General features: G+C 38.5%; 2 protein-coding genes across 9 annotated transcripts in view; both read left to right on the forward strand.

Moving 5' to 3' along the window:
* The first annotated feature begins 1694 nt into the window (after window positions 1–1694).
* DNA2 (DNA replication helicase/nuclease 2) lies at window positions 1695–22637 on the forward strand. The gene is made up of 20 exons (XM_054207521.1): window positions 1695–2041; window positions 3633–3816; window positions 4979–5124; window positions 6743–6868; window positions 7776–7995; window positions 8534–8651; window positions 8952–9117; window positions 10383–10577; window positions 11568–11798; window positions 12287–12403; window positions 12497–12606; window positions 13676–13785; window positions 14781–15005; window positions 16097–16290; window positions 16397–16486; window positions 16578–16770; window positions 19661–19750; window positions 20347–20529; window positions 20660–20806; window positions 21443–22637. Exons 1-20 carry the CDS (start codon window positions 1845–1847, stop codon window positions 21497–21499), a joined length of 3099 nt encoding a protein of 1032 aa, XP_054063496.1. The 5' UTR covers window positions 1695–1844; the 3' UTR covers window positions 21500–22637.
* Window positions 22638–23416: 779 nt separating this feature from the next.
* The window catches only part of RUFY2 (RUN and FYVE domain containing 2), a 31063-nt gene continuing 26929 nt past the window's right edge, over window positions 23417–27550 (forward strand). For 6 of the 8 annotated variants that reach the window (XM_054204616.1, XM_054204615.1, XM_054204620.1 and 3 more), the window contains exons 1-3: window positions 23417–23502; window positions 26114–26287; window positions 26771–26888. In XM_054204616.1, coding sequence (XP_054060591.1) covers window positions 23499–23502; window positions 26114–26287; window positions 26771–26888 — 296 coding nt within the window. In that variant the 5' untranslated portion in view covers window positions 23417–23498. Of the gene's footprint in view, window positions 23503–23815; window positions 24588–25817; window positions 25909–26113; window positions 26288–26770; window positions 26889–27550 lie in introns of those variants that run through there. The other 2 variants (XM_054204619.1, XM_054204617.1) reach the window with 2 other exon arrangements.

The following is a 27550-nucleotide window of genomic DNA, read 5'->3' on the forward strand; positions in this document are numbered from 1 at the left end:
CAATGCAAAGCAACATTAATGTAGTTCACTGCATGCATTTCAGGACTATCCCAAAGAAAAGTGGCTAATTTAAGTATGTTCTCACCTTTTAAAATTCAAGCTTTGATCCTCTGTCAGATGTCTAACCATGTCTGGAGCCTCATAGTGTTTCCCAATATTTGGCTACATTAAGGAGATACAAGACCAAACTCTTAATACATTATTTTCCTGATGTTTAAACTACAGGACAGTCATACTGATGTATTAAGAATGGATTTATTACCTGTGTCCTTCAATCTTTGCTAGAAGTGATGGTCTCAGATCCAGAATGCTTTGATGAAGTCATGATTTTGTGGCCAAAAAAAGGAAATCTGTGTGTCTGAAACTTCTGTATCACCTCAGAAAACCTCTGCCAGTGAAAAGTACCAAATGTGTAATGGGTTCTTATGAGAGTAAAAGTTTGATTCTCGGGCTGAGATCCACTCATTAAGTGGTGGGGAGCAAAAAGCACATCTGATTTATCTCATACGCATTTGTAGCAGCACTTAGCGCTGCGGAAATCAACGACAGGCAGGGCCGAGAACGTCCTTCTCCGGCATGGCCGTGCCCGCCCCGGGGCTCCGCCATGGCCCTCTCAGGGCCGCCTCGCGCCTCCGGCCCCGCTGCCCGCGCGCGGGAATGCCGCGCGCCCCGCCCCCGCCGAAGAACCGCCCTCCCAGCAGCTCCCATTGGCTGCGCTACCTCTCTCCCCGCCAATGGACGAGCTGGCTGGGTCGAGGGGGCGGGGTTTCTCCGGAGGCGGGCGGGCAGTGGGGTTGTACTGTGGATGTGCCCCGCCGCGGTTTTCTGAGGCGCGGGGCTGAGGGGACCTTAGTGCGGGCTGGGGCTCGGACGCGGAGCTGAGGCGGGACGGCGAAGGACCCGCTCACAGCGGAGAGGTCAGCGGCTGGAGTCGGAAGCAGGGGGAGAAGAACGAGTGGGTGGAGGCGGCCACGAGCGCGGGGAGTTTGAAATGTAATAAAGCGGCGCGCGCGGGCTGTCTCACGCCGCTCCGGGCGCCTGCGGCTCCGGGCGCCTGCGGCTCCGGGCGGGGGTGAGGCCTGAGGAGCCCTGAGGGCCATCGGAGCTGGGACAGGGCGGCACAGGCCCTCGTGGGGAATGGGGTGAGGTGGGAAGCGCTCGGGGCTGTCCGGAGGAGCCGGCGAGAGGAACGCGCCGCTGCTCAGCGGTATTTACGCTGGGCAGGGTGCGCTCGGGAGCGGGGTGCGGGTGTCTGATGTGAGCTCCGTCCTTGCCTGCACCTTGGGGCTCTAGTAGGCATCGCTCGGTGTCAGGAGAGTGGCTGGCCTGAGTGGTCTATCGGAAATTTTGGCCAGTTGCCAGAGGAAAACTGAACCTTGAAGAGCAGTTTTCTAATTATGTTGAGGTTAAAGGGGGGGAAAAATAGCTCTCTGTGTTTGTACTTAGGAATTCTTATGTGCTTTACAGTGTTAAAAGAGAGACAAGCTTTCTCACAAGCACAAGGTTGCAGTATGCTTATAATTGACTTCTGAATGAATACGAATATATGGACACCAAAAGGAAGCACTAGCCGCAATAGATAGCAACTTACTTAATATTTATGTTTCCATCCTTATTTCTCATGTGTCCAAATGCTTGTTTTTCACCTGCGTCATCCAAAGAGATAATGTGGAAACATTAACAGAGAGAAGATTTCCTACACTCTACCTGTATAGAACTACAAAACAAACTAAATGTATAGAAAAACTGAAGAGAGTTACAGTTGGGTTTATACTTGAAGCTTTCCCTCTTCTTGTGTATGGGTTGGCTGTTTTCTTTTCCAATAATGTTATGTCTCTGCATTAATGAATCGTTACTTCAGTTTTCAGAAGAAAATGACTGACTCCCCTGACATGATACTTAGGAATGGGTTGAACAACAGATACCGTGTGTTGGAAGTCAGCGTAATACAGAGAAACGGAAGTGACCCTGAGAAACATTTGACAATTACAGCATCTCAGTCACTGGATGATACAGAACTGTGCATTCTTAGGAATGGCTGGTAATCCATACAGAAATGTGGATGTCTGAAAGGAGGGTGAAATACTGGATTATTAAGTCCATTTTCCTTGTGTTGCCTTCGAGACGAGTTTTACTGTCTTAAAAGTGCTGTGAAATCCTGAAACAACCTTTCTCTAATCACGGAATCACGGAATCTTCAGAGTTGGAAGGGACCTCTAGAGATCATCTAGTCCAACTCCCCTGCTAGAGCAGGATTGCCTAAAGCACATCCCTCAGGGCTGCATCCAGGCGGGTCTTGAAAATCTCCAGAGAAGGGGACTCCACCACCTGCCTGGGCAGCCTGTTCCAGTGCTCTGTCACCCTCACTGTAAAGAAGTTTTTCCGTGTATTTGAACGGAACTTCCTATGTTCTAGCTTGTGCCCATTGCCCCTTGTCCTGTCGCTGGGAACCATTGAAAAGAGTCTGGCTCCGTCCTCCTTAAACCCACCCTTTAGGTACTTGTAAACATTAATCAGGTCCCCCCTCAGCCTTCTCTTCTCCAGGCTAAAGAGTCCCAGCTCTTTCAGCCTTTCCTCATAAGGGAGGTGCTCCAGTCCCATAATCATCTTGGTTGCCCTTCGCTGGACTCGCTCCAGTAGTTCCCTGTCCCTCTTGAACTGGGGAGCCCAGAACTGGACACAGTACTCCAGTTGTGGCCTCACCAGTGCAGAGTAGAATGTAATGTAATATTATCAGTATATTAGTGTAGTGGATATTCACCTTGAGAAAACTGATGTCCTGTAACTTGTGTTGAGTGGATATTGCTACCTTAAAGTTTCAATTTGTCTTTTTACTAGCAAATGGCAAGACAATAAACTTGAAGCAGGCTATTTTGTTTAAGTATTGTCTTGCAACAGTTAGAAGTGTTCTTCTAAATTATGTACCTGGCATTGTACATACAAATGTGCCAAGCTATGTCTGTAAACATGAGGTTTTATGCAGTCTGTTAAAATTATCTTAGCTTGACCTTTACCACAAAATTTTTTTCAAGTAAGGATAGGATTCTAATTTAGGTGTTTGTGCATTGCGTGTTGTGTTACGGAAGAAAAGACTAGCTTAGAGCTTAATCTTTTGAAACGCATGGGTGTGCGCATGCTATTTGGCACTGCTTTCCATTTTCCCTGCAAGCCTGAAAGATGGGAGAAAAGTATAAGACTCCCTTCCTTGAAGGAAAAAATATAAAAGATCTTGAACCCTGAAACTTCTAAATCAATAAAAATATTTTTAGATTTTCCTGTGAGCTTCCGAAACAAGGAGAATTGTTACGTAAAAAGGTAAATCTCATGTAATGAAAAAATAACATGCCAATATAAAACATCTGTCTTGATACATGGATCTGTAATGATTTAAAGTCAAGAGGCTTTCCCTACATTCAGGCTGTCCTGATGCATGATCCAATACTCAAAATTATCAAAGTTTTGTCAGTAAAAATTCGTTTATTCGCTTTCAGAATTTATTTTGGTCAGCTTCTTAAAAAAGAATCACAATAATCTCCTGTTTCAAAGTATGTTGAATCTGATCTCTTAATGTATAATTTCTAATGCACTGTGTCTGTAGCTGTAAATGGTTGTTCAAATGTGTTACGTTACAGGGAGTCCGTTCCAGTTGTTCCAGGAGACATCATTCATTTAGAAGGGGAGAGTAGCTCTGGCACCTGGGTCATAAATGAACAGTGTGGATACCTGGTTCTTTACCCAGATCTGCTGCTTTCTGGCACTACGATATCAAATAGTATTCGATGTATGAGAAGAGCAGTGTTGAGTGAAAGGTTTCAGGTAAGTGTTAATTCTAGAGCATCAAGCGTATTAATGGGTTACTGTTCCATTGAGACTGGTAGTTTAGCTCAATATTAAAACTGGCTGCTATGCTGTATTGCAAAATGTCATTACTAGCTATTCAAATGTTTACAACATAGAATAATTTAGAATGAAAACCATCTGTCTCTAGTTGAACAACTTGTGTTTTTTGAGAATTGCAGCTGAAATGATCCTGTATTCTTAATATAGCTAATGGGACAAACTAGTGGTCTTCCCAGTTGAAATTCTGGCAATTTTTTGATAATCTCTTGCCACATTTTGTGTGGATATGAATCATTTGTGAGGGATGTATCTCTTGTCAACCATATGAAAACATAACCACACTTGGCCAAGTTTAAAGCCCCTGAAAAAATCAGCCAATTCAGTTAAGAATTGGTGTGGGCTAACTCTAGAATTCGAATCCAGCTGCTGGAATTTGGGAAGAGGGAAAGTTTCTTGTGGTAGTGTCCTTGCTGATATGTGGATGGCAGAGAAGCAACAGCTGTCAGTTTCAGCTGAGGAGGTGGTAGGAATATAAATTCAAATGGGCAAGGGAATCATAATGGGGTGGTAAAGAGGCTGGCTGGGAGCCTGTGACTGAAACAAGAAAATTAAGTACAGGAGATTAAGACTGTGAAATGGTGTCAGCCCTTCATTAGAGGAGTAATGGGAATAAACTAATCGTTCGGAAGGGACAATGCAGATGGTCCTGACTGGGATAACACCACCCACCAATTGTGAGTGCAACCCACAAGTGCCAGGTCTGCAAAAGATACCAGTAAGTACTTAAACCACAGTGATCAGATTTCTAGTTGTTTGGTGGTGGCTCATGCAGAGGTTGTAACTTAGTAACACTTGCAGTTCTTAGGAGTCCTGGTGATGGTTAGATGGGTTTCTGAGCCATTTTGGTGATAATTGGAATAATTTTTGTGTGGTAACATAGGAAACTGCTTCATGAGAAAAATAGTATCTGTAAGATTGTAAAGGTAAGCATTTGCATTAGGAAATACTGCCATTAATACAGCCCACAGGTAAAACTTAATGTGCGGTAAATAAAAAACAGAAATTTTATAGAGAAGTTGGCATGAAGTGGGTGTAAATCTTCACGTATATAATATGTGTTATATAAAATCTGTTGCAGGGCTCAGAGTCTGGTTCGCGTCAAATGCTCATTGGTACAATTCTTCATGAAATTTTCCAGCAATCAGTGACAAATAACTTGGCGCAAGAAAAAGTAGAAGAAGTAGCGAATAAAATTGTGTATGGACAAAAATATCTCAAAGAAATGTAAGTGGCATTGCAAAAGTCTTGTGTTTGGAAGACAGCGTAGGAACACTTCAAGTAGCAGATAAAGTTCTAATTTAAAAAAAGTGTAGCGCTAGCATCAGGAGAATATTCTGCCAAATGATCTTGCTTAATGAAACTTGGATATCTTTTAGTAAGATAATTCCCTGTTGCATAATGTAATTTAGTTTGCCTTCCCTGCTGAGCTACTTCTATTGATCTGAACTATGCTTCTCGAGTAACTATATGTGTGGTTTTTGGTGATTTTGTTGGTTTTTTTTTTTTTTTTGAGGCCAAGCAAGTTGTAGTGTTTGTGCTTGTAACATTAGATGTCTAGACATCTCCCAAAGCTGAGTTAAATGTGATGAGCATAATTAATTTTGATCCTCAGGAGGTGAACTAGAAACTTGTGACTGACTGAGCATTGAGATGTCTGATATTTTTATATTCTTTATCAGGTTACTTAATGGCTCACTTTTTAGAGGACCTTTAACTTATTTTCTCTGCAAAGCTGATAGAAATGCTAGCCAAATAAATAGTCTTCATGTTTCCATCAGAAAATTACAAGGTGGATGGCTGTCAGTTTTCAGATTTTACTGCAGACTTGGTTAAAATCTAATTAATTGTGTAAAAAAAAAAAAAAAAAAAAAAATATATATATATATCTAGACTATTATAAATTGTATGTTGGGCAATGTCAGTATCTATAAGCCCCAGACAAGTTGGAAGTTAAAATTATAACAAGATTTATTATTCTAGTTCTGTTATGAAGGTAGATATTTTGCATTGTAACTGCTAAGATTACTTAAAGGCTTTTGTGTCACTCTGGGCCTCTCTCTTTGAAACTCTTGATTTGCAATTCGTCTTTGCATATATAGGCTACTATTTGTTGGAATTGAAAAGTAAGTTACCTAAGTCTGCTGGCTGTGGTCATTTGCACTTGTATGAACCTTTTTGTGCAAAACCCACTTGTATTTCTCTGTTGCTGTAGAATAATTACATTATTTCCAGTGAATGCCAGCACTGAATTATTTAATGCCACACAATTAGGTTCTATTTAATGAGACTTCTGCTTTTTTGTGTATTTGTAACTGTAGCAACTGCAGAGGTTCATGATTCCTTTCCAGTTAAAATGGTCTGAAGCCTGTCAAAATGTATGTGAAGAACAAGTAGCAGATCAGTGTACTCAGACAAAAAGTAAATGGTCTTTTTTGTATTTTTTTAAAATGTTTTCAGTTTTGCCTAAAGTGTAGGAATAGCCATTTTGAAATGCATGAGTCTGGTACACCTTTCTTGCAGTCCTAACTATTAGTTTTGTTTCATCACATTTACTGTGTTACTGTGTTGATGTCTTCATTGTGCTACACCTGTCATTTCAGAAGTTACATCAGAAACAAATAGTGTATTATATCTCTTGTAATGGATGCTCAGTTACAGTTTTTTGAGTTAATCAGTTGAGTTTAACCTTAATGAACCTGTCATTATCTACAATTTATAGATGTTTATTAAAACTTCACACCTATTTCCACTAATCTTGTTGCTACTTGAGGCAAAATCTTGTTGCTACCAGCTGCAAATCTAATATTTCTGTCTCCTTAATGTGCATGGCTTTAATTTTTAGGTATCACTTAAATCTGAAACAAACAGAAATAATGCAGGAAGTAGAAGAATATTTGCCATCGTTTTTTAAATGGGCAGAAGACTTCATGCACAATCCAGCTAACCAAAATAAAATGCAACTAAAACTGTAAGAAATGAGAATTAAAAGTTAAAACCGTTCTGTGTTGTATATCTTGTTTGGTTCATTTTTAATTTTTAGAACAACACTTTTAATGCAAATCTGTTCAGTGATATGGAGCTGATAATGCAGATCTGCCCAGTGGTATGGAGTTGATTCATGGCCTCACTGTCAAAATAGCTAATGTTGAGAGCTGCATGTTTAGCTGCCATTGTGAGTACTGGGGAAGACAAGACTGAGGGTGAACTGACATAAAAATCTTGTTGGTCTTAAAATCCTTGTAAACAGTGTTGTACAAAGTAGAAATTTTAGTAATTAGAAAAGCAAGTATATTTGATCTACTGACTAAGCTAGAAATTACTGTAGATACATTCAAGACTACAAATCAGAATGTGAAACTACTAATTAATCAAATGTAATTTGTCACTAAGATAGCAGGTTTAGCAGTGAAATGGTGATTTTACACAACTGCTGCTGAGCAATTTTTGTCTATGGCTTCTTGCTATTAATGGTAATAGCCATAGGGTGTTAAAGTTACAGTGAAATGGCAGGTCAGAGTAAAATCTGTATGCTACTTTCCAGTGTATATCATTTTTCAAGAAGTTTAATGAAAGTGTTTGAGTGTGGTTATTCAGAAAAGACCAAAAACTATTAAAACCAGTTTAAGATTCTTTTTTTACTTTGAAATTTGGGTGAATAGCAAAGCTACGTGCCACAATGTGCAATTTGAAGTAACTTTCTGATGTGATGCTTCCTCTGTTAATAGGAAGATAGTTTGAGTGAGACTTGATGCACTTTAGAAATAAAGTTAATGCCTAAAGAGTGCCTATAATGCAAAAATATTTAATATTTAATTACAACAAATTTTAATATTTAAATATTAAGAATTAACTTCTGATTTGATTTTTCTTCTTAGGTCAAGTGGTGAAAAAGCAGAAGATTTCTCTTCTAAGATAGAGATTGTAGATATCTTGGACATTGAAGAGAATATCTGGTCTCCCAGGTTTGGGTTGAAGGGAAAGATTGATGTTACAGCCAGGGTGAAAATCCATCGCCAGTCTGGAGTACAGTCTAGGATAATGCCGTTAGAGCTCAAGTCTGGGAAGGAATCTAACTCCATAGAGCACAGAAGTCAGGTACAAAAAATCAAATGTCTAATTTCACTATCACTGGCTATGTATACTTGATTATTTTATTAGATGACTTATTTTGTCTTAACGTGAAACAGTTTGGGGTATGTTCTAGATTTATGGATGGCAAATCCTGGCATGCCCAAGGCTGCTTGTACAAAACGAAAGTGAATTGAGGAGTGGGATGTATATACATTCACCACTTTCACACTCATTTATAGCTTTTATCCTGAAATGCATGTTTAGTCTCTTCTTACTACCTTTAAGTATTACGTTGAAGCAAACTGCTTCAGGAATTAGTGTCGTACATCTTTCCAGATAGCTGGCCTGATCTAGAGGTAGTAGCCCTTTTAGAAGCTTTTTTTAAGGAAGATGTCTTTTAATTGAAATCCTTGGTTAGGTTAGGTGCTTACTACTTATGGCTTCTAGATTACTTGTGATTGCAATGGCTGCTTAACCATATAAATTATGGAAAAACTAAATACAGCTTATAACGTATTTTGTTCTTAATACGTTGTAATAAGCTTATGTATAATGTTTGCAGGTTATTCTTTATACGTTGCTGAATTTGGAACGGAGAGTAGATCCTGAAGCTGGATTTCTTCTTTATCTTAAAACTGGTACTATGTACCCAGTTTCGGGAGCTCGCATGGACCGAAGAGGTAAAGTTGTTCCCCTTCCCGAGAAACCATAATTATCTTAATTAAAATGAAATATCTTAGTAATAGTTATAAGGTTTACTCTCTGAACATATCTGTACTTAGAGATGTATCACTTGTTATAATGTCACTAATTCAAATAAGCTTATGCTAAAAAATTGTTTTATTAATACCTCCCTAGGACTTTGCTATACGAATGCTCGCTTCTTAGCTGACTGAAGTTGAGTCATTTCTAACTTTTGAGTTAGAAATTATTGCAAACAAACCCCAAAACATCAGCTTAGTTTGTTCTTTTCTTGACAGAATTAATGAAGTTAAGAAACCATGTGGCCTTCTACTTAATGCACAGTACACATAAATCTGCTGTGGGAAGACAGCAGTCACAGCTTGCTGCTTTGCCTCCTGTAATTGATGACAGTCAAGCCTGTAAATATTGCTCCCAAATACACAATTGCTTTCTATACAGCAGGTAAAAAAAGTTTGACTTGTGTTTTTTAAAAAAGCTTGAATAATTGTAGCCTTTGATACTGTGATTTCATTTTTGTGGTTGATGGTTTCTTAATTCTCTGTTGAAGGCTCTTGCACCCCAAAAGAATGTTCCATAGACCCCATTGCAACTTTTATAGTGCAAGTTCCTGATCTTGCAGAGACTTAATGTGTTTGCTCAGGTATTCTTTCTGTAAGACAATCTGAGATAAGTCTCAACAAAATACTTGCTGATGATAACAGATTTCTATTATATTAGCATTAATAATAATTATGATTTTAAAAAGGTGTGTTCTTGCAACTCTTTGAGTGGGCAGCCTTTTGAGGCTGAATTACGGCTGGACAACAACTCTTTCACTTTTGCTCTGCAGAAGATCATTTCCCTGTAAGGTATCGCACAAGTAATGATACATTGATACTCCTTTGAAGTGTTATTGTATCTCCTGTTAAAGAGAAACCATGAACAAATATTTGATAAATTTTCACATAAAATTATTTAATTGTGGTTTTAAAACCTGTTATAAGTTTTAGTCTTGTCTTTTTATATTACACAAAAAACAGAACCAAAATTGTATACTGAAGAGATCAAATGAGCTATGTTAGAACAGGAGGGCTTCTGGGGTGATCTTGTGCAAATATAATGCCTGGTTGTTTTTAAAACTGTAGGGGTAAAAATGTATGTTGAGGGAGCTAGCTTTGTGGGCATACATGATAACATTTTTGTGTTTTAGTCTTTGTGAAATATTACTTCTAATATTCAGTAGTTACAGAACAGGATTATTACAAACTGGGTTGCTATTCACTTCTGGACTCTCTTCTCTTTAGTTGCATTTTGTATATGTGATTAGGTATAATTTCTATTGATATTTAGTTTTGAGATAAATTGACTTGAGGTCTGCTTGTATATTAACTATTAAATCCCCTTTGTTTTAAATCTCAAGATAATATTCATATGTTACAAAAGGAATAAAAGATCTAAATGTCTACAGTACTATCTTTGAAATGTCTTTAATTGGTCTTTGACTAACTTCTTGTCCTTTATAATTCAAAATCGTTGAGGTGATGTAAAGTTACTAATATGAGATTGTTCATATGAACAAAGGATACAGATTCAACTTCATTTCAGTGATGATAGATTAATCTATCTGGTGGGTTACCATATATATTTAGATTGTCATTATGTACATATAGACTTGCAAGAAAGAAATGTACAAGTTGACTCTTTCCTGTGTTTGGCTCTACTCCTAGAGCTGTGGAACAAAAGATGGCCAGTGTGTCTTTTCCTCCTGCTATGGTACCCATTATTGAAAGAGAAACCCAGCACCTGAAACACTCCCACTTAGAGTATTTCAGCCTGTGGTATCTAATGTTAACCTTGGAGCTGCAAAGTGGAAACGTTAAAAAGGGATATAAAAATATATGGATGATACCATCTTTGGAAAGGTAAGATGTAATTTCTAAGCCGGAACAAATGATGCTCCCTTCAGTAACTGGAAATGAGGCATTGTCAACCTGTGTTTTCACTATAAGGAAAACAAGATTTTTTTTCTAGTGCTTGTAGAAATAGTCAAACATGCTACTTGCATAGGCAGGGTTTTTGTGAGGTGTGACCTAATGGAGACATTAGCCTAATAGATTTACTTGTTTTGGATTTGCAATATGGTATTTTTTGTTGTTGTTTTTACATCACGCATGAGAAGCAGCAAACTGCAGCCTCGGTCTTCAGAAGCAGAAGGGGTGTAATTCTGTTTCGTTTGTGTCTCTGGGGGCTGAGGCTGGGTGCAGACTGAGCCCAGCTCATTGCTCTGGTTTCCTGAGGGTTTACTTGACAAACAACGGTGTGTTTTGGACCATATTCCTAGGTGTGGCTATGAATGTGGATAAAAGCAGGATAAGGGCTCTTGTTGGCTGAAGTAGCATGTTATGCATCGAGTCCAGCAGCTGTGCAAAAAAAACAATTGGTGGTTTGTAGGCTTGTTTCAAGGCATCTGTAGAAGTGAAAGGTAGCTGAGTTGTTTTAAGTGAAACAAGCAATTCTGTAAGCAAATATGGAACATCTTAGTGAAGTGGATCCATACATTTCAGTATTGTTTTCTTAACAGGAAATTATAGGTAACTTTAGCCTAAATTTTAGAGTTTATTCTTGGAACAAGTACAAGTGTTATACATATTCTTGCTAACCTTTTTTATTGTAAAGTGTCTGTTTGTCACTTTGTAAATATTCCTGTTTCTTGTTGTGTGTGTTTGTGTTGTTATTTTTTTGGTGGCTTTGGGGATTTGGAGGGGGGGTTGTTTGTTTGGTCTTTGTAGTTTGGTTTTGGTGGTGGGTGGTATGGGTTTTTTTACTTCTGGGTTTGTTTGGGGTTTTTTTATTATTATTTCTCTTACTGAGAGGATCTTAATGTTAAAATTTATTTTTTCTAATATCTTCAGAGAGAAGGCTGGAGATTGTGTTGGAAACATGATCAGAGTTGGTGAAGTGCAGGAAATTTCCGAGGGACAGTATTTACATTTTTTCCAACGTAAAAATGGTGCCATTCCTGGAACAAACCTATTGGTTGGTGATCGAGTGGTTGTGAGTGGAGAGGAAAATGGTTTACTTGGTTTGGCTACTGGCTATGTTAGAGAAGTCAATGTGACAAAAGTCTCCTGTTTGTTGGGCAGGTAATAGAACAAAAGAAAAAATATCTGTTTGAAGATACTATGATACTGGCTTCAGAAAGGGTACTTCTAGGTGTCCAAAAAGCTCTGACATGTTCTGATTTGACTTGGCTTGGGGAACTACCCTTCAGAAATTCTCTTATCTTGACTGAAAATGTCAATGCATAGTCAGTATATATGCCTGTCTATTTAACTAGGGTGTTTGAATAAAAGCATGCTTGCAAACTCCATTTACTTATGTCTCCAGCATGAAACTCTATGGATACAGTGATTACTGTGTTAATAGTAACTTTCATTATTCAGACTATGTTGTCTTTAAATTGGGCTCTGATCATGTTTTATTTAGATCAGTTAATAGTGTGTTTCTTCTAGCTGTTGCTTCACTCTAGGATCTCTGGAAGATATCAATTAACACCTAGTAATAAGTCTTTAGTCATCAATGTACTGCTTGTAAACAGAATTATTTTGTCCCTGTTACTGTCATTCGTCAGGAATTTGTCAAAGCTCCCCAAGAACACTGTATTTAGGTTGGATCACGAAGAAGGAGATTATGGTATAGGAGTCCCTTTTGAAAACCTTTCTAAATTGATGAAAGATTCCCCAGTCAGGTATGAAGAATCAAATTAATTTCACACTTAAAATATTTTCAGATAAAGTTTCTCAAACGGTAACTCTTCTTGGGTTTTTTTTTTTATCCACAGTGAAAGGCTCCGCAACTTGATAATTGACTTCCACAAACCACGTTTTATTCAGCATTTGAGCTCTGTCCTTCCGCCAGAAGCAAAGGAAACTGTTGCAGATATTTTAAAGGGTACAAAGTGGCTTTCCCCAAAATCCTCTGTTTAGTACGTCTCTATGGTCAAAACATTTGTCACACTAGTACTTTTCTACTTTGGGGTCCAGTGATAGCTTTCTGTGTAAAAATTAAAAACAACTCTTACCTCGCATGTCTTCCTGTGATTAAATTAGTCTTAAACTAGTTGGAAGACCTGACCAGATATTTGTTTACAACTTTATTTTACTTTTGATAGTTGCTGCAGCTTGCAGTTTCAAACATGTGATTACCTCTCTAACCTTTACAAAAGGAGGGAACAGGGAAAGCTGTTGACGTAGAGGAAGCGGACTTTGAGGGAGTGGAAGGAGATGGGCTTCAGTGTAAGCATTCATTTGTATAATCACTCTCGCTGACTTGTTGGCAGCTCTGTAGTGTGTGATGCTTTGTGGCACGCTTTTTTTGTTTTAAAAACAAGATTTATTTAGGTATGTCACAGTGTCTCGTAATTGGTGAAAGTATTTCATTGTTCTCTGACAGAGTTGCCTGTGAAAACAGAAATTTAACTGAATTCTCTTGGAGCAATTAGAATTTCTTATAAAAGCTTAGTCTGAAGAGCTTTTTTTTTTTGAGCTTTGCCTAGTCCAAATAGCTGGAAGGTGCTGCTTATTTGCATAAGACAGGAAAAAGCTCTGATGTAACATTTCTTCTAAACAAGATGCTGCTATATGTGCAACTCATTTCCTTTTGCTGTGAGCCGTGTTTGAATGTGAAAGTGGGTATGATAAAATAGAAATGCTCATAACATGATATCATGTGGAGGTAGTCATTTAGGATATTAGAAAAAAAAAGTCACAAAAGGTCTAAGAATAAAAACATCTTCAGTGATTTATTTCTACGACTGTAGTGCAGACGCTGTACTAGGTGTCATGTGTATTATATTTAATATCGTTACTTCATTAGGACCTTGCTTAAAACTTACTCTGCTCAATTCTTTTCTTTAAGGGCTTTAGTGAAGGAGAAAACTATAATTTTGTTTTATTAGCTTTAGCAATTATTACAATGATTGGGAAGTGTAGATATTTAATTTTGGTTTTTCTTCTTGAAGGTCTAAATAAGCCTCAGAAACAGGCAATGAAACAAGTGCTGCTTTCAAAAGACTACACGCTTATTGTGGGTATGCCTGGAACAGGAAAGACTACTACAATATGCGCTCTAGTAAGTTCATGTACCTTGAAGTTTAAATATTTTTGGTGAGATTTAGAGGATAGCATTAAACAAACTCTGTATAAAGCATACCGTCCAAAATTAATTATCATTACTTAGTCTACTGGTATTTCCATATTTTCAAAGAAGAAAACATTTCTTTTTACTTAAGGCCTTAGATTTGGTAGAACTATAAATGTAATTTGTAGAGTAGGATTCTCTTTTGCTTGTGTAGGAATAAATGTGGGAGGGAAGAGATTGAAGTGTGATATTTAATCACTTCTGTGATATTTTAATGTTAAAAATTCGTGGTCCCAAATGTCAGCAAGTCCTCAAATCCTGAATTAGAGCTTAAAAAAAGGACTCCTTGGCAAAGTTAGTAACTTGTCCATTGTGAATTGTATAAAACCATGGTGTTGAAGTTATGTGCAGCCTGCTAGCCATCTCTTCTAGTTGGTAGTTCTCTTTCCCTAGGAATCAACTATAGGAGCATACTGGATTCCGGCTGTGGGCTGAGATTTTTTTCTTGAAATAGCAGTGTCATCTCACTTGCAGTTGTCATCAGCTTGTGGGGAAAGAGGAGGCTGGAGAGCAAGCAGCTGCTGCTATTATCAGATCAGCTCGTTCCACTGAATCTGTTGTGGCTAAATTCTCATGGAGAACAGTGTTTGTGGGAATGGTCTGCATGTCTTGTTCTTACAGTGGGAATCTTTAGAGTGCAGTTCGTTCTTTTCAGTGCAATTTGTGAGTGTGCATGGATGTTCTTAGCTCTTGCTGTTTGCAGCATGCATAGTAAGCATGCTGTTTATAAGAACCATCAGGTCTGTTGCTCGTATTGCTTTGACAATAGCTAACTGGCAGATCTGGCCAGAAAGACTGATATAAATGAAGTCATACTTGTTATCAACTCCCTACAAAACTTCTTGTGTTTTTTACAAACGTGGGATTGCTGATTCTTGTATATGAACTAATAACACTTTCTATTCTTTCCCTTTGCCGTTCATTAGGTGAGAATTCTTTCTGCTTGTGGCTTCAGTGTTCTTCTGACTAGTTTTACACATACTGCTGTAGACAATATCCTGTTAAAGCTAGCCAAATTCAAAGTTGGTTTCTTGCGCTTGGGGCGAGCTCAGAAGGTTCATCCAGATATACGGAAATTTACAGAAGAAGAAATTTGCAAGTCCAAATCAATTAAATCTGTAACAGATCTGGAAGAGGTCTATAACAGTCAGGTGAGAAGTGGTTTTGCTAGCCCTGCAAATTAAATGCAAATTACTGGTTGTATGGATGCTGCAGAGAAGAAACCTATCCCAAGGGTGTGTTACTGCTGTAAGAAATCAGAGCTGAAAAAGACTCATTCTCTGCATCGCTTCAATTTCTTTATAGCCAATAATGACCAACATTAACAGTCTGAAAGTTGAAAAGTATTTTTTATGTCTACACAAAGTAACTTATCATTGTAAGTAATAATTCCCAAAGACTCCCGTGCTTTTATCTGAGACCTATCTTGTGTGCGTGGGTGTGGTGATTAACTGCTGCAACCTCCTCTCTGTATTCACATATTGCTATTGTTTATCCCTCTTTCCCTCCCACTTGTGCTAGTTGTACCATTTGTACAATCCACGGATGGGGAAGAAGTGGTGTGCTGTGGAGCAATCTGGCCAAGCACTAATTTTTGGTTGAAAGATCAGTGGTACCTGTCTAAATATTAATGCAAACCATAATGGAAGCGGGGTAATCTGAGTCAGTGGCAGCTTTAAATTAAATTAATTGAAAGAATAAAGCTTCATGGTAGTTGGAGTAAATGCCAGCTTTGCAAAAGCTGCCATTTACTTTTTTGTTGATAGGCATTGCAGTGGAATGATTGAAGTCATAAGGGAGGTGACTTAACGTTTCTTGTTTTAGTAATTTCAGATTGCAGTGGAAGCACAGTGGTAGGAAGAACTGTGCTGCTGTTTTGTCTTCTCTTTGGAATTACAAAAAGAAACCCCAAACCACATAATTTTCTACAGTAGTCACTTCAGCACACTCTACGAATTGTGTATATGCATAGAACCTGATACCACCCTGAACAGGTGGCAGGAATGAGTTATTGTCTGCTCTAAAGCTGGTTTGGTGTGTCATTTGCAATCGATGCAAGAATATGAGGCCAATATATATGTAAGGTGTGCTGGTCTGATTTCAAGGATTAATAATTTGATTTCTTTTATTTTACATTTTAGTTTTCTTTAATGGGAAATATAACTTTTTCTTTTAACCTGGAAAATGTGGTGCTAAAGGATATAAGATGTACCTTATCCTTAAAATGTATCTCAATTTTCAGCCAGTGGTAGCAACATCTTGCATGGGAGTAAATCACCCCATCTTTGTTCGGAAGCAGTTTGATTTCTGTATAGTTGATGAAGCTTCTCAAATAAGCCAGCTCATCTGTCTGGGACCGCTATTCTGCTCCAAACGGTTTGTGCTGGTAGGGGACCATCAGCAGCTGCCGCCACTTGTACTGAATGCGGAAGCAAGGTAAGATAAAGTGCTGCTGGACAATCGTTAGTCACACAGATTCTGGGAAGGCTCCTGCAGTATTTTGCCTGACACATTTTTGGGTTTTTTGTTTGTTTTGTAACAGAGACCTTGGCATGAGTGAAAGCTTATTTAAAAGGCTGGAACAAAACCAAAATGCTGTTGTCCAATTAACAGTGCAATACAGAATGAATAGGTATTTTAAACTTTTATTATACTGGGGTATTTAATGTGGGATTGAAATAGCAAGATTTGACACCTTTTCTTTTTTTTTTTTAAATCTTTAGTAAAATTATGTCACTGAGTAACACGTTAGTGTATGAAGGCAAACTGGAATGTGGCTCAGAGAAGGTGTCAAATGCCACTGTTAATTTGCCCAACCTAAAAAAATTGAAACTGGAGCTTGCAGATGCTTCAAAAACATGGTTGAAAGAAGTACTTGATCCAGACACACCTGTGTGTTTTCTGAACACAGAGAAGGTAAAGTTTTTTATGTTCTCCTTTCAGAATTGTATTTTGATGTAAGTTCTTGATACAGTCAATATGTAAAATTTCATACAGCCTAGGTAGGGTAAAATATTAAAAAATAGTTTTCTAGTTATATGTAAAATGCACAATATGCACAAATGTTGTTAGTATAGCTGATCGATTGGGGTGGTACAGCTACTGCTGAAAACATTGCATCTAAGAGCAGCTGAAAAGTTCAATTCAGATAATATTGAATGTACTATAAACGTTGTTCTCATGTGTGGAATGTAGCTCCAAGTGTGTAGCCACATTGGATGCCCTTGCAACCATGGAATGGCCTCATTTCTGGTGGCTGAGGGTCGGCGGTGTCTAAGCTGTGTGCCATGGCAGGAATAACTGTAGTTCTCCATTGAATTTTGCAGACATTCTAGACACTGAAGTGTGAGGGAGGAGTAAGTTGTTTAGGTATGTCCTTTTTATAGAGGCTCAAAATTTTGCCAAAAACCCCCAACTCTAGAATAGATAAGAATTATGCAAAGAAACTGACTTCTAGGTAAAATGAGGAAGAGTTTAAATGCATGTGGAAAAAGATTAATAAATTAGTACATATTTGTGGTTTCTAGTACTTGCTGTCCCTGTAGTTAGTGACTGGATTATGAAGATTTGAGTCTCTCTTCCTCTAGCAGGATTTATGTTGATTCCTAATAATACTGTGTTTTGCCAATGATTGTATCAACTGATCATCTTTTTTGCTGACCCAGAAAGAACTCCCCAGTCTTTCTGTGCTCTCCAGGGCATTCTAAGGGTTCATTTTTTTTTTTAATAACAATTCTGGTAGAATCTCTTCAATGATATAAAAAGAAACACAATGTTTACTTTAGTGAGTTAGAGAAATTTCTAAAAATGCCTAAACTAAACAGTAGTACCTTTTCCTGGAATGCCTCTGCTGTCCCTTTCACAGAAAAGCAAGACAGTTGGCGCCAGGGAAGAGGCTTTCCCCAGTAGGAGACTGGGTGATACACTGTTCATCTATTAATCAGACCAAAATTGGTTATGTGAAAGCTAGAGTTTCTGTTCCTTTTTCTCTTTCTTCCCTAGAAAGCCCATCTCGAGTATAAGAAAGCTGTTATGTTTGTAGAACCAGCAGGAAAGTTTCATTTTCCCAAATGCTCTTGGTTTTGTTGAGACATTAGGCTGTAATGTCATATCTCTTTTTTGGACTTCCTGTCAAAACTCCATGTACTGTGGTAGTCGGGGGGAGACATGGACAACTGGAGCAGGGTGTGTGTGGAGAACAACCCAAAAATCTACCAAACACAAAACCATTATTTATTTTGTTTTCTTTGATTTTTATAGTTTTTTTTTTTTTCCCTGTATACCACTGTTCATAGTGTAACCAAGAAAAGCTTCTGAAGAAACACACTTGGAGGGATACGAAAGGGGACAAAGGAGATAAACAGTGTTGTAGGACAACACCAGGAAGCTTGCATTTATTATGCTAGCTTTAAAAAAAAAAAAAAAGCTTCTATTGTTTTCTGTTTAAGAATGTGACATGTTTGTCACAGTGATCGAAAATCTATTTGTCCTTTTCTGCCAGACCCTGTGTCGGTCTGCCCTGCCTCTGACAGCTCAGGTCTGAATATTGAAAAAGTTGATGAATAGAAACCAGCTATTTGTTAAAATGGTGTTTTTCTGCTTGAAGAAGACTTGAGCGCATGCAGGTTTGGAGGCTTCGTAGGTGTGATGTTTTCAGATAATTAAAAAAAAAAAACCACACACAAACAACCAAACCCAAAACAGCACAGTTTAATTCAGTTGTGATATGACAGGTCATAACACCAGTTAGCCTGAGTGCATGATGGCAGTGTAAAAACAAGTTACCTTACGGTAAGTATTAAGCTGTGTGGCTGCTGAGACACAAGCTATGGAGAAACTGCTGTTTTGGAAAAGGCAATGGGATCTTCTAATATGAAGGAAAATATTTTCTGCTTCTATAATCTATGCAACATACTGAAAACACACGATGTCATATAAAAGAAGGCTATATTGCAGAAAAATAGGATTCTTGCTGAAGTATGTAGTACCCTACTTAGGCAACACAATACAGACTACATTTTTTGTATGTGGCTGGAATCCTAAAATAAACTTGTGGATGCAGTAGCATACTATATAAATATACATCTATACGGCCTTGAGAAGACTGCTATGTAGACTTGCAGCAGTGTCGCATATGGGTTTGTCAGTCTCTATTAGATTTTTTTTTTTTGTTGTTCATTTGCAGTGCTTTAGTCTGCTAGGCATTTCACAGAGATTACGCTTAACGAGATACTCAGTTGAATTCCTGGATTTGTGAAGCTTTTGATGCATACTGTACACTGTCAGATCCTATACGTGTGCACCGATACTGCTCTAGCAAGCAGATACCATTTTGGATAGTTCTTCCTGTAATTTTAAATGTAGGTTTTCAAACATTAAAAAAAAAAAAAATCCTTTCTGCCACAGAAATGGGGAAAAATTGCTATAAACATTGTTGTATGGAAAGCCTTAAAACAAAAGTCCCATGTAAAATACAGTTTGCTCTCTTACCTTGTCAGGCTGGGAAATGTACTTTTCTTTTTTTTCCATATGATCTTATATTGTGTGAACTGTAAAGTCAGATGAACAAGCTTTGGCAGTTTCTTTAAGGTGACTTGTTACTAGCAGTTTCAGCAGTTTGTTTCAACTTGTTTTGCAAATGCGGTATTCTGAAGCTATTGTACAGTATAGGTTCTGATACTGTGTAAATTTTTTTTGTTAAAACTGTTACTATAAAAACACATATGATGTGGTGAGTTAGGGATCTTGAATATAGTATGTCACTGTAGACAGCAAGAGTCACTGTTTTCCATTTATATTTTTAAAGGTCCCAGCACCAGAACGTGCAGAAAAAGGTGGTGTAAGTAATGTGACAGAAGCTAAACTAGTACTCTTCCTCACATCCTTATTTATTAAGGTATCTTTTACTTTATTACATTGTTCAGAGAGACAGCTTTATAATCATATTTACATTGCTGTAGTAATGGTGACTATGTGTATTGAGTTATTCTTTGAGGGATAACCTGAAGGGTAAATTGAAGATTGGCTACATGTTGGTATAGTGAGGAGCTTGAGGTCTGCCTTCCCTTGCCTGGTTGGATTTGCAATGCAAAAAAAGCTGGATGCCAAATTCTTTTAAGAGATGAGGACTTTCTTGGGAGGGAGGGCAGGGCCTTTCTCCCTTATTTCATCCGGTCAGCTTCAGGAGTGGTACAGACTAAGAGTTCTGAAATGTTCACCTCACAGTTTGAGGAAGAAAGAAAAAATGTGGATTTCCAGGATATCTGTCTTTGTGCTATGTTAAGACAAAGCTTGGGAGCTTGCAGTAACTAATACTTTATATTTTCTTCAGTTAATACCAGTTATACCTAGAGTTCCATTGATGACTTAGTGTAGATACAGTATCTTGCAGCACTGTTTAGAAAAAAAGAAAAAAAATCCTTGAGGGTCTTCTGGCGGTGAAGAGCGTCCCAAGCTAATGGCAGTGAAAATTTTTTTTCCTTCTTCATTCAGGCTGGCTGTAAGCCTTCAGACATTGGCATTATATCACCATACAGACATCAATTAAAAACAATCACTGATTTGATGGCAAAATTGAAGGAGAACAGAGTGGAAGTCAACACAGTAGACAAATACCAAGGAAGAGACAAAAGTGTCATAATTGTATCGTTTGTTAGGAACAGTAATGATGAAAACGTAAGTTGTTCATATTAACTGTTTCACGCAATTTTAATTGTTAGATGCATTTTGAAAATGAGGTTTTTATCTACATTAAATTCTGAAGTGCAAGTAGGAAAAATAAAAGCAAATTATGTTTATTTAGCAGCTGGGTGCCCTCCTGAAGGACTGGCGACGCCTCAATGTTGCTATCACGAGAGCCAAGCACAAACTAATCATGGTGGGCTGCGTTCCATCCCTCTGCCGCTATTCTCCATTAGAGAAGCTGCTCTGCCACTTGCAGTCTCAGGCAATGATATCCTTTTTCTCCACGCTGTTTTGTGAAAGGGGAAAGGTAAGATTGACTTACTGAAGTAAGGATGAGAAGATCTTTGATTAATTATGTTGCACCTTTTAAGACTGATTGGCAACATGGTACAAAATGTGCTAATTAAATATGCCAAAGATATACTTGAGATCAAACTGATAAATGGATTTAGAACCTTCACTGTCTTCAAAAGTAGAATTCCATGCTTATTTGCAAGTCGACTTTGACATAATTTATTTTAATTTTGAGGCCTGAATTTTTAATGTTTAATGCTTTTGTATTTCTTAAAATCATCCTAGTTTCTTGACATCTTAATGTCAGCGTAATTGTTTTTTCTCAGAAGTACCATGGCATACAAATGCATATGGTGAGAGAACAGTTCATGAACAATGTTGCTAGAATGGAAAATGGTGTAACTTTCAGATGACTTGTTAGTTTTTTCTTTCTCTCTGGCATTGAGAGTAGACTCAGTAGAGTTTGTCCTAGCTGTGGCTGTTTCCATCTACTGCTTAGCAGCTGATGAGATCTTTCCTATTTTTCTTTGCAAACACCAGTAGGTATTCAAACAGGTTTTGTGTTTTTGTGAAAGTGCTGTGTTGTCAAAGTGCTTCCTTAACTTGCTACATCTTCAATCTCCCAGCAGGGGCTCATGAGGTTACCCACAAGTGTAACATTTTGTGATTGTGAAGATGGAGAGTTTACAAACACTTTTATATTCTGGTGTTGCTTAATGTGAATAACTGGGTAGTGGGGTGTGAGTGCTGGTGTGTGCTGTTTAATCTGAATGGAGCCAAACCAGAAGTTGCATTTGATTATTTTAAAAGTTTCCTTTCAGTAAAATAATAATACACATTTCTTTCTTTAATAAAGTGATTGTTAAGCTGGTCATTTTAGTACCAGTGTACTTGTAACAAACCAGAAGTATGAAGTACTCTGTTCCTTCAGATACTGGATAGCTACTTCTGTATTCACTTTTATCTTGATAAATGGTTATATGCATAAAGTGAACAGGGAAACATTTGAGGAGGTGGGGGGAGTAAACTAATGCCGCATTGAGTCATAGTTTTCTGGGCTCAGTTTGGTTTAAAAGACTTTAAAATGTAGTTTACATGTAGTAATTCCATTTATTAGAATTCCTAATTAAGATGCTATGTTGTTGTGCTGTTTGGAAAAAAAATAGGAAAAGCTTTTTTGTCTTCATCAGAGCCTCATGTTCTTCAAGTGTGCTTCTGGTTGTTTTTTAAATACTGAAGTCTTTTATGTTTATATACATATTGTAAGTAGTCTTTCTTTAGAAAAGTCACCAAGGGACCTTCATATCTCTTAACTTTGCATACAGCTGGGAGAAATGTGATGTTGATTTACTCTAACTCCCTGTCATTAACTAAGGTATTTAGCAGATAAATCTGCTGAAGTGAAATGCTGCCCAGTTGAAGATCATAGTAAAATGCTGGTTTCAGTTTCTGACCTGTAGTCTTGTCTTCAAAAAAAGAAAAAAGTTCCTAAGGAGCAAAAGTAGAGATGCAGCTTGGTGACCAAGACGTTTACATGCTCAGGTCCTATTTTTTGTAAAGATGATAACATATGTGCAATGCAAAGTATCCTTTACTTGACAGATCTGGTTTAGTTTCTTTATACTGCCTCATACTCTAGACCATTACTGAGAAGTTTCTTTCCAAGGTCACTGGTGGGAAACATCAAATTTTTTGATTCTTAAAATCACTGGTACGTGTTTTCTCTTGGATCAATGTCAAGTAGTTGTGTGCATGTAGTTGCAAACAAATTTCTAGATGTTAAATGTGGGCTTTTTAACTCTTTTAAACTGCTCCCTAATTTTTGTAATGTTTGGAATAATAATAAAAGTTTGATGTTGGTTTTGTTATAGTTGTTTATACTTTGTTAATACTTTGTACTGTTCAAAACATTTGTACTATATAAAGATAATTTAATAGTTGACAGGGTCTCTTGTTTTTCAGGTGAAACTACACCCTTCAACTCTGCGTGTGTTCCTAGGTCTTACAAAAGATAAAAAAAATTAGGGTAAAATATATTCTTATTACAGTAGTGACTGCAGAATAAAATACCCTTGTTTAGAAAAGTTTTTCTTCCTATGTTTAGGATCTGTGTGTACAAAAGTTTTAAGGTGCATCTTATCTACTTTCTTACACTACATTATGCTTATCCAAGAAAATAAATAAATTAGAGGTATTGTTATCCCTCCACGAACCTGAGCAGAGATCTTCAGGTTAAACAGGGTGTAGGTGAGGTAGTTTCAAGTAACATTGACATGAGACCTCTAACATGCTCTTGCAGTCTCTTGAATATATATAAAATACCTTGTGGAAGGGGAAAGAATAACTTTTTTCCACTTTCCTGCCTTTAGAACAACTTTCTAATGCAGAAGCAGTCATTGATACAGATGGCAAACATACAGCCAGAGGCCAAGCACTGCAGGGCTTCTTAAAAAAAATAAGGAAGTTCGATGCCAGACTATAAGGATCAGAGCCTGACTCTTGGGCCTGTTCCACCTTTAAATACACTTTTCTCCCGCCCTGGAAGGTCCTCCGGCCGGCGGGGGCGCTGTGGTGCGCGGGCGGAGGGGCCGGCGCCGGGCGGCGGGGTGGGAGGAGCCGCAGGGCCCGCAGGGAGCGGCCGAGGCGGCGGCTCCTCCTCTCCAGCCATGGGTGAGCGGCGGCCGCGGCGCCCGGGGAGCGGGGCTGGGCTGGGCGGGGGGCGCCGGGGTCGGCGGAGGGGGAGAAGGGGGCTGGCGGCGGCCGCCGCCCCTCAGTCCCGCCGCCGGTAGCGGCTGGGAGCAGCCCGGCAAAATGTCCGCTGCGGCGGCAGCGGGGCGGGGGGCGGCCTCCGGCCCCGCCGTCTGTCAGGCGGTGCGGCGCCCGGGCGCTGGCGGCTCCCCTAACCTCCTTCCCTGCGGCTGGGAGGGAGGTCAGGGAGATGGGGCGGTGTGCCGGGGGGGGGCCGTGCCTTGGGGAGGCTGGGGGTTTGTGCTGGTGACTTGTTTGCTGCTGGGAGATATAGGGAGACCTTGTGCAGTGTGGTTTTGTGGTGGTTTTCTTTCTTTTTTTTGTTTTTTCTTACACAAATACTGTTTACAGTAAGGGTTCGGCTGGTAGAGGAACACTGTCTCTTGCTAGTCAGGCTCTGGCGATGTCAGGGCCACCGGCAAATAGTCCCCTTGGGGTGAGAAGAGCCCTTCATGGCTCATCTTGCCCACAAATGTATAGTCCACCCCATCCGATCCCTGAGCTGCAGTTACTAGAAAACATGCTATGTGAATTTCTCAATCTTTTTTCTTTTTTAAGAAGCAAGCAAAGAAAAATGGCTATATGCAGGTAGACCAAGCTTCAGAACAGACCGAAAATGCATTTCTGCCTCAGAAAAAAAAGGCAAGAGGGCTGACAATGAAAGGGACAGTAGAGGTGGAATTCTCTCTGTGGGGAGGATCAGCTCCAAAAGTCAAAATGAGGTCACCTGAAAAAGGAATTTGTAAGATGCCTTAGGGGAAATAATACCTAGGGAGGGAGAGCTATCCACCTGAAGCCACCTGAACATGGCTTTTTCTGCAATAACGTTAGTATTTAGTACTGTCAATAGCAACCTAATAAGAAAGCAGGAGGTCTGATGTGAGTTCTGCCAGCAGAAATGCTCCTGTTGTTGCAAGCCTCCATCTCTTCCAGGCTAGTGCTGCTCTCGGTAGGGTTGGCTCAGTCCCTGGTGGCAAACTAGTGAGCTGTGACTGCTAACTAACTGGGTAAATTTTTGCCAGAGCGCTGTTGCTAATTGTCTGCTGTGTCTTCTGCTGTCTCTTAATGTTTTCTGTTGAAGTGCTGGTAAACTGAGAGAATATAAAAGTGCTTTTTAAGGTTATCTTGGGCACATCATCCCAGTCTTTTTTTTTTTTTCTAGAAAACTGAGATAGTTTATATTGTGTGGTAGTAGGGTAATTTGATATTTGACAGACAGTTAGGAATACAGAAAATTAGAAAATAATTTTCTAAGTTTACCTAAATACCTAAAACCGTGGTATGCAAGAAATGAGACAAATCATTTCATTGCTGTTTGAGGAACTGAGAAAGTGTCCATCTGTTAGAATGATGTGGGGTTTTTGGTTTTAATGTATACAGTTCTTTGTGCTTTCTCATGTGCAAAGAGATCAGGTCATACACCAATACTCAAATTTGCAAAGGAAGCAGCTCATGTTTTTTTCTCAGATGCAAATCTGTATAGATATTTTGACATCTGTGACTCAGGGTCTTAAAAAGATGATTTGTATTCTTCGTTTGGTTTTTACTTCATGTGTTAGAGTTAATTGCAGGAAACAGTAAATCATCAACTCTTTTTGCTTCTTTCCAAGTTACTTTGATCATGGTGAATAAACAGAGGGTTGTTTTGTCTCTGTTTCAGTTTGTCAAAACAGAGGGTGGCCTGAATGTTTTAACTGCTTCATTACAAATGAAAATAAACTAAGAATCTCCTGAACACTCTGGTTTCAGTTAGCAGGAGCTCTAAGAAGAGGAACCTTGTCCATTCTGTCAGATTAAGATGATTTTAAAGAGCTACGGGTTTTTTACTGACGAGATTTAATCCCAGAATGTGTTTTTGTAGTTTGCATTTTGTAAAACTACCCAAAACATTTTTAAGTTAAAACAAAACCTTAGGTTCTTAACCTTTCATCTGTAGAAAACATTTTTTAGCTATATGAGAAACTGATGTAATATGTAATATTTTCCGGAAACTGCTCCAGGTTTACTGGCTGAGACTACGTACAGCCTACAAAGGAAAGCATGTGGATTTGTCACTGTGAAATTAAGACTACAGTGGAAAGTGATTATATATAAGAAGTATGATGTCTGTTTCTGTAGGTAGACTATAATACACCAAATAGATACTTACATTAATAGGAATGCTGCTTTGATCTCATGGTAAGGGCAGTCATTGCTGAGCTTTTGAGTGCGGCATGGATGCCTGTGTTAATTTACAGTTACCGACTGCTTCCGAGATGTACTGAGATAACACGGTGCCTGAGAACTGACATGTCCGGCCTCATTTTTTCATTCTCCTGTTAAACCAATGTAAGATCCGTAAGGGTGTTTGTTGGAGTGGGTGCTTTTCTATAACATGGTGGTTTATAGCATTTACTAAATTATTCCTTTGAGTATATCTAGATTAAGATAAATTTTTCTTTGAACAAAGTGGCCATGAAGGATTTTATTATTTTGCATCTCCTCTAAAACGTGAACCATAACTTTTTTTTTTTTTTTTGCTGTATTATCTTAGCTGTAAAGGACCCTACAGCCGTAGAAAGAGCAAATTTATTGAACATGGCTAAATTGAGTATCAAAGGACTCATTGAATCTGCTTTGAGCTTTGGCCGCACTCTGGATTCTGACTACCCACCTTTGCAGCAGTTCTTTGTTGTCATGGAGCACTGCCTGAAGCATGGCCTTAAAGGTGTGGTAATTGCTCTAGCTGCATATTTCTTATTCCAAACATGCTACTTTTCTTCCTTTCTTTCTTGAACGAGGTAAAATCGAAGTGTGTTATGTTGCTTTAAGAAGTGAAGAAAATTTGTAAACTGTCACCTTTTATAATTAATAGTGTCATCATTAATACTTCGCAACATGTATTTCCACATTTACCAACTTTTTCTTTTGTATACTGTGTATTGTAAGTGGTCCAGGGATTACCACAACGGGATGTATGTATGTAGCTTGTATTTTTAGATAGTTTTTTGTATTATTTTGTTCTAGCACAGCAGTTTTATGTAATTCTGAAGTAAAATAATTCTGAAGATGACTTTGGATACTGGTGAACTGACCGGAATTGCAGTTATCTGTTCTCTGGAAGTCTAGGCTCAGCAGTTAACCAGCTGTTTTGAAGGAAGCTACTCCAGTAATTTAAATTAATTCCGTTACTTAATTTTTCTTTTCCTAGTAAGAAAATCCTTTCTAAGTTACAATAAAACCATCTGGGGTCCTCTGGAACTTGTGGAGAAATTATATCCAGAAGCTGAGGAAATAGCGGCAAGCGTCAGAGATTTGCCTGGCCTTAAGTAAGTACTATTGGTAAAATACAGCAGGAAAATAAAGGATCTGATTGAGAATCTGCAGATGTCTCGTGATTTCATTTGGCATTAAACAACCTTTGAACAGCTAGCACATGATATTAGGGGAGAGCACAGGTGAATCTTGTTAGCTTTTCATCTTCTGCACAAAACAGCTCAAAAAGTAGTATTTTTATGTTCTTTTCTGATGTTCCTGGGGGAAAAGTCTTCTGAGTAGTGGAAAAAAATGGTGCAAAAAGGAATAGGTTGTGTATCAGTCTGCGGTCTAGAACCACAGCAAACACATGAGTCTAGTCATCAGAGGCTGTATAAAAAAAAAAGGTAACATACTGAAGAGGAAATTATTCGGCAGCTGTTCAGGTGCTTGTGTGTAGCATCCTTCTCAAATGTAAATTTATGCTGCGAACTAAAATCTCCTCCCATTCCTCTGTACTCTGCTTTTGTATTTAGCTTTATAATTGGTCATACGTTAAATTCCAAAAGGGTTGTGATTGGTATATGGCAGCATAAGGGTTATAATTTATAGCTTTAGACCTTATGTAAAGCACATAGGTATATAAATTATTATTTACTCTCGTATGGGACCAGATGAAATAATACTCTTTGCCAGGTATGTTACACTCTTCCTATCCTGTGTCGGTTTTTTGTTT

Source organism: Rissa tridactyla, chromosome 6, assembly GCF_028500815.1.
Source record: "Rissa tridactyla isolate bRisTri1 chromosome 6, bRisTri1.patW.cur.20221130, whole genome shotgun sequence".
Taxonomy (NCBI): domain Eukaryota; kingdom Metazoa; phylum Chordata; class Aves; order Charadriiformes; family Laridae; genus Rissa; species Rissa tridactyla.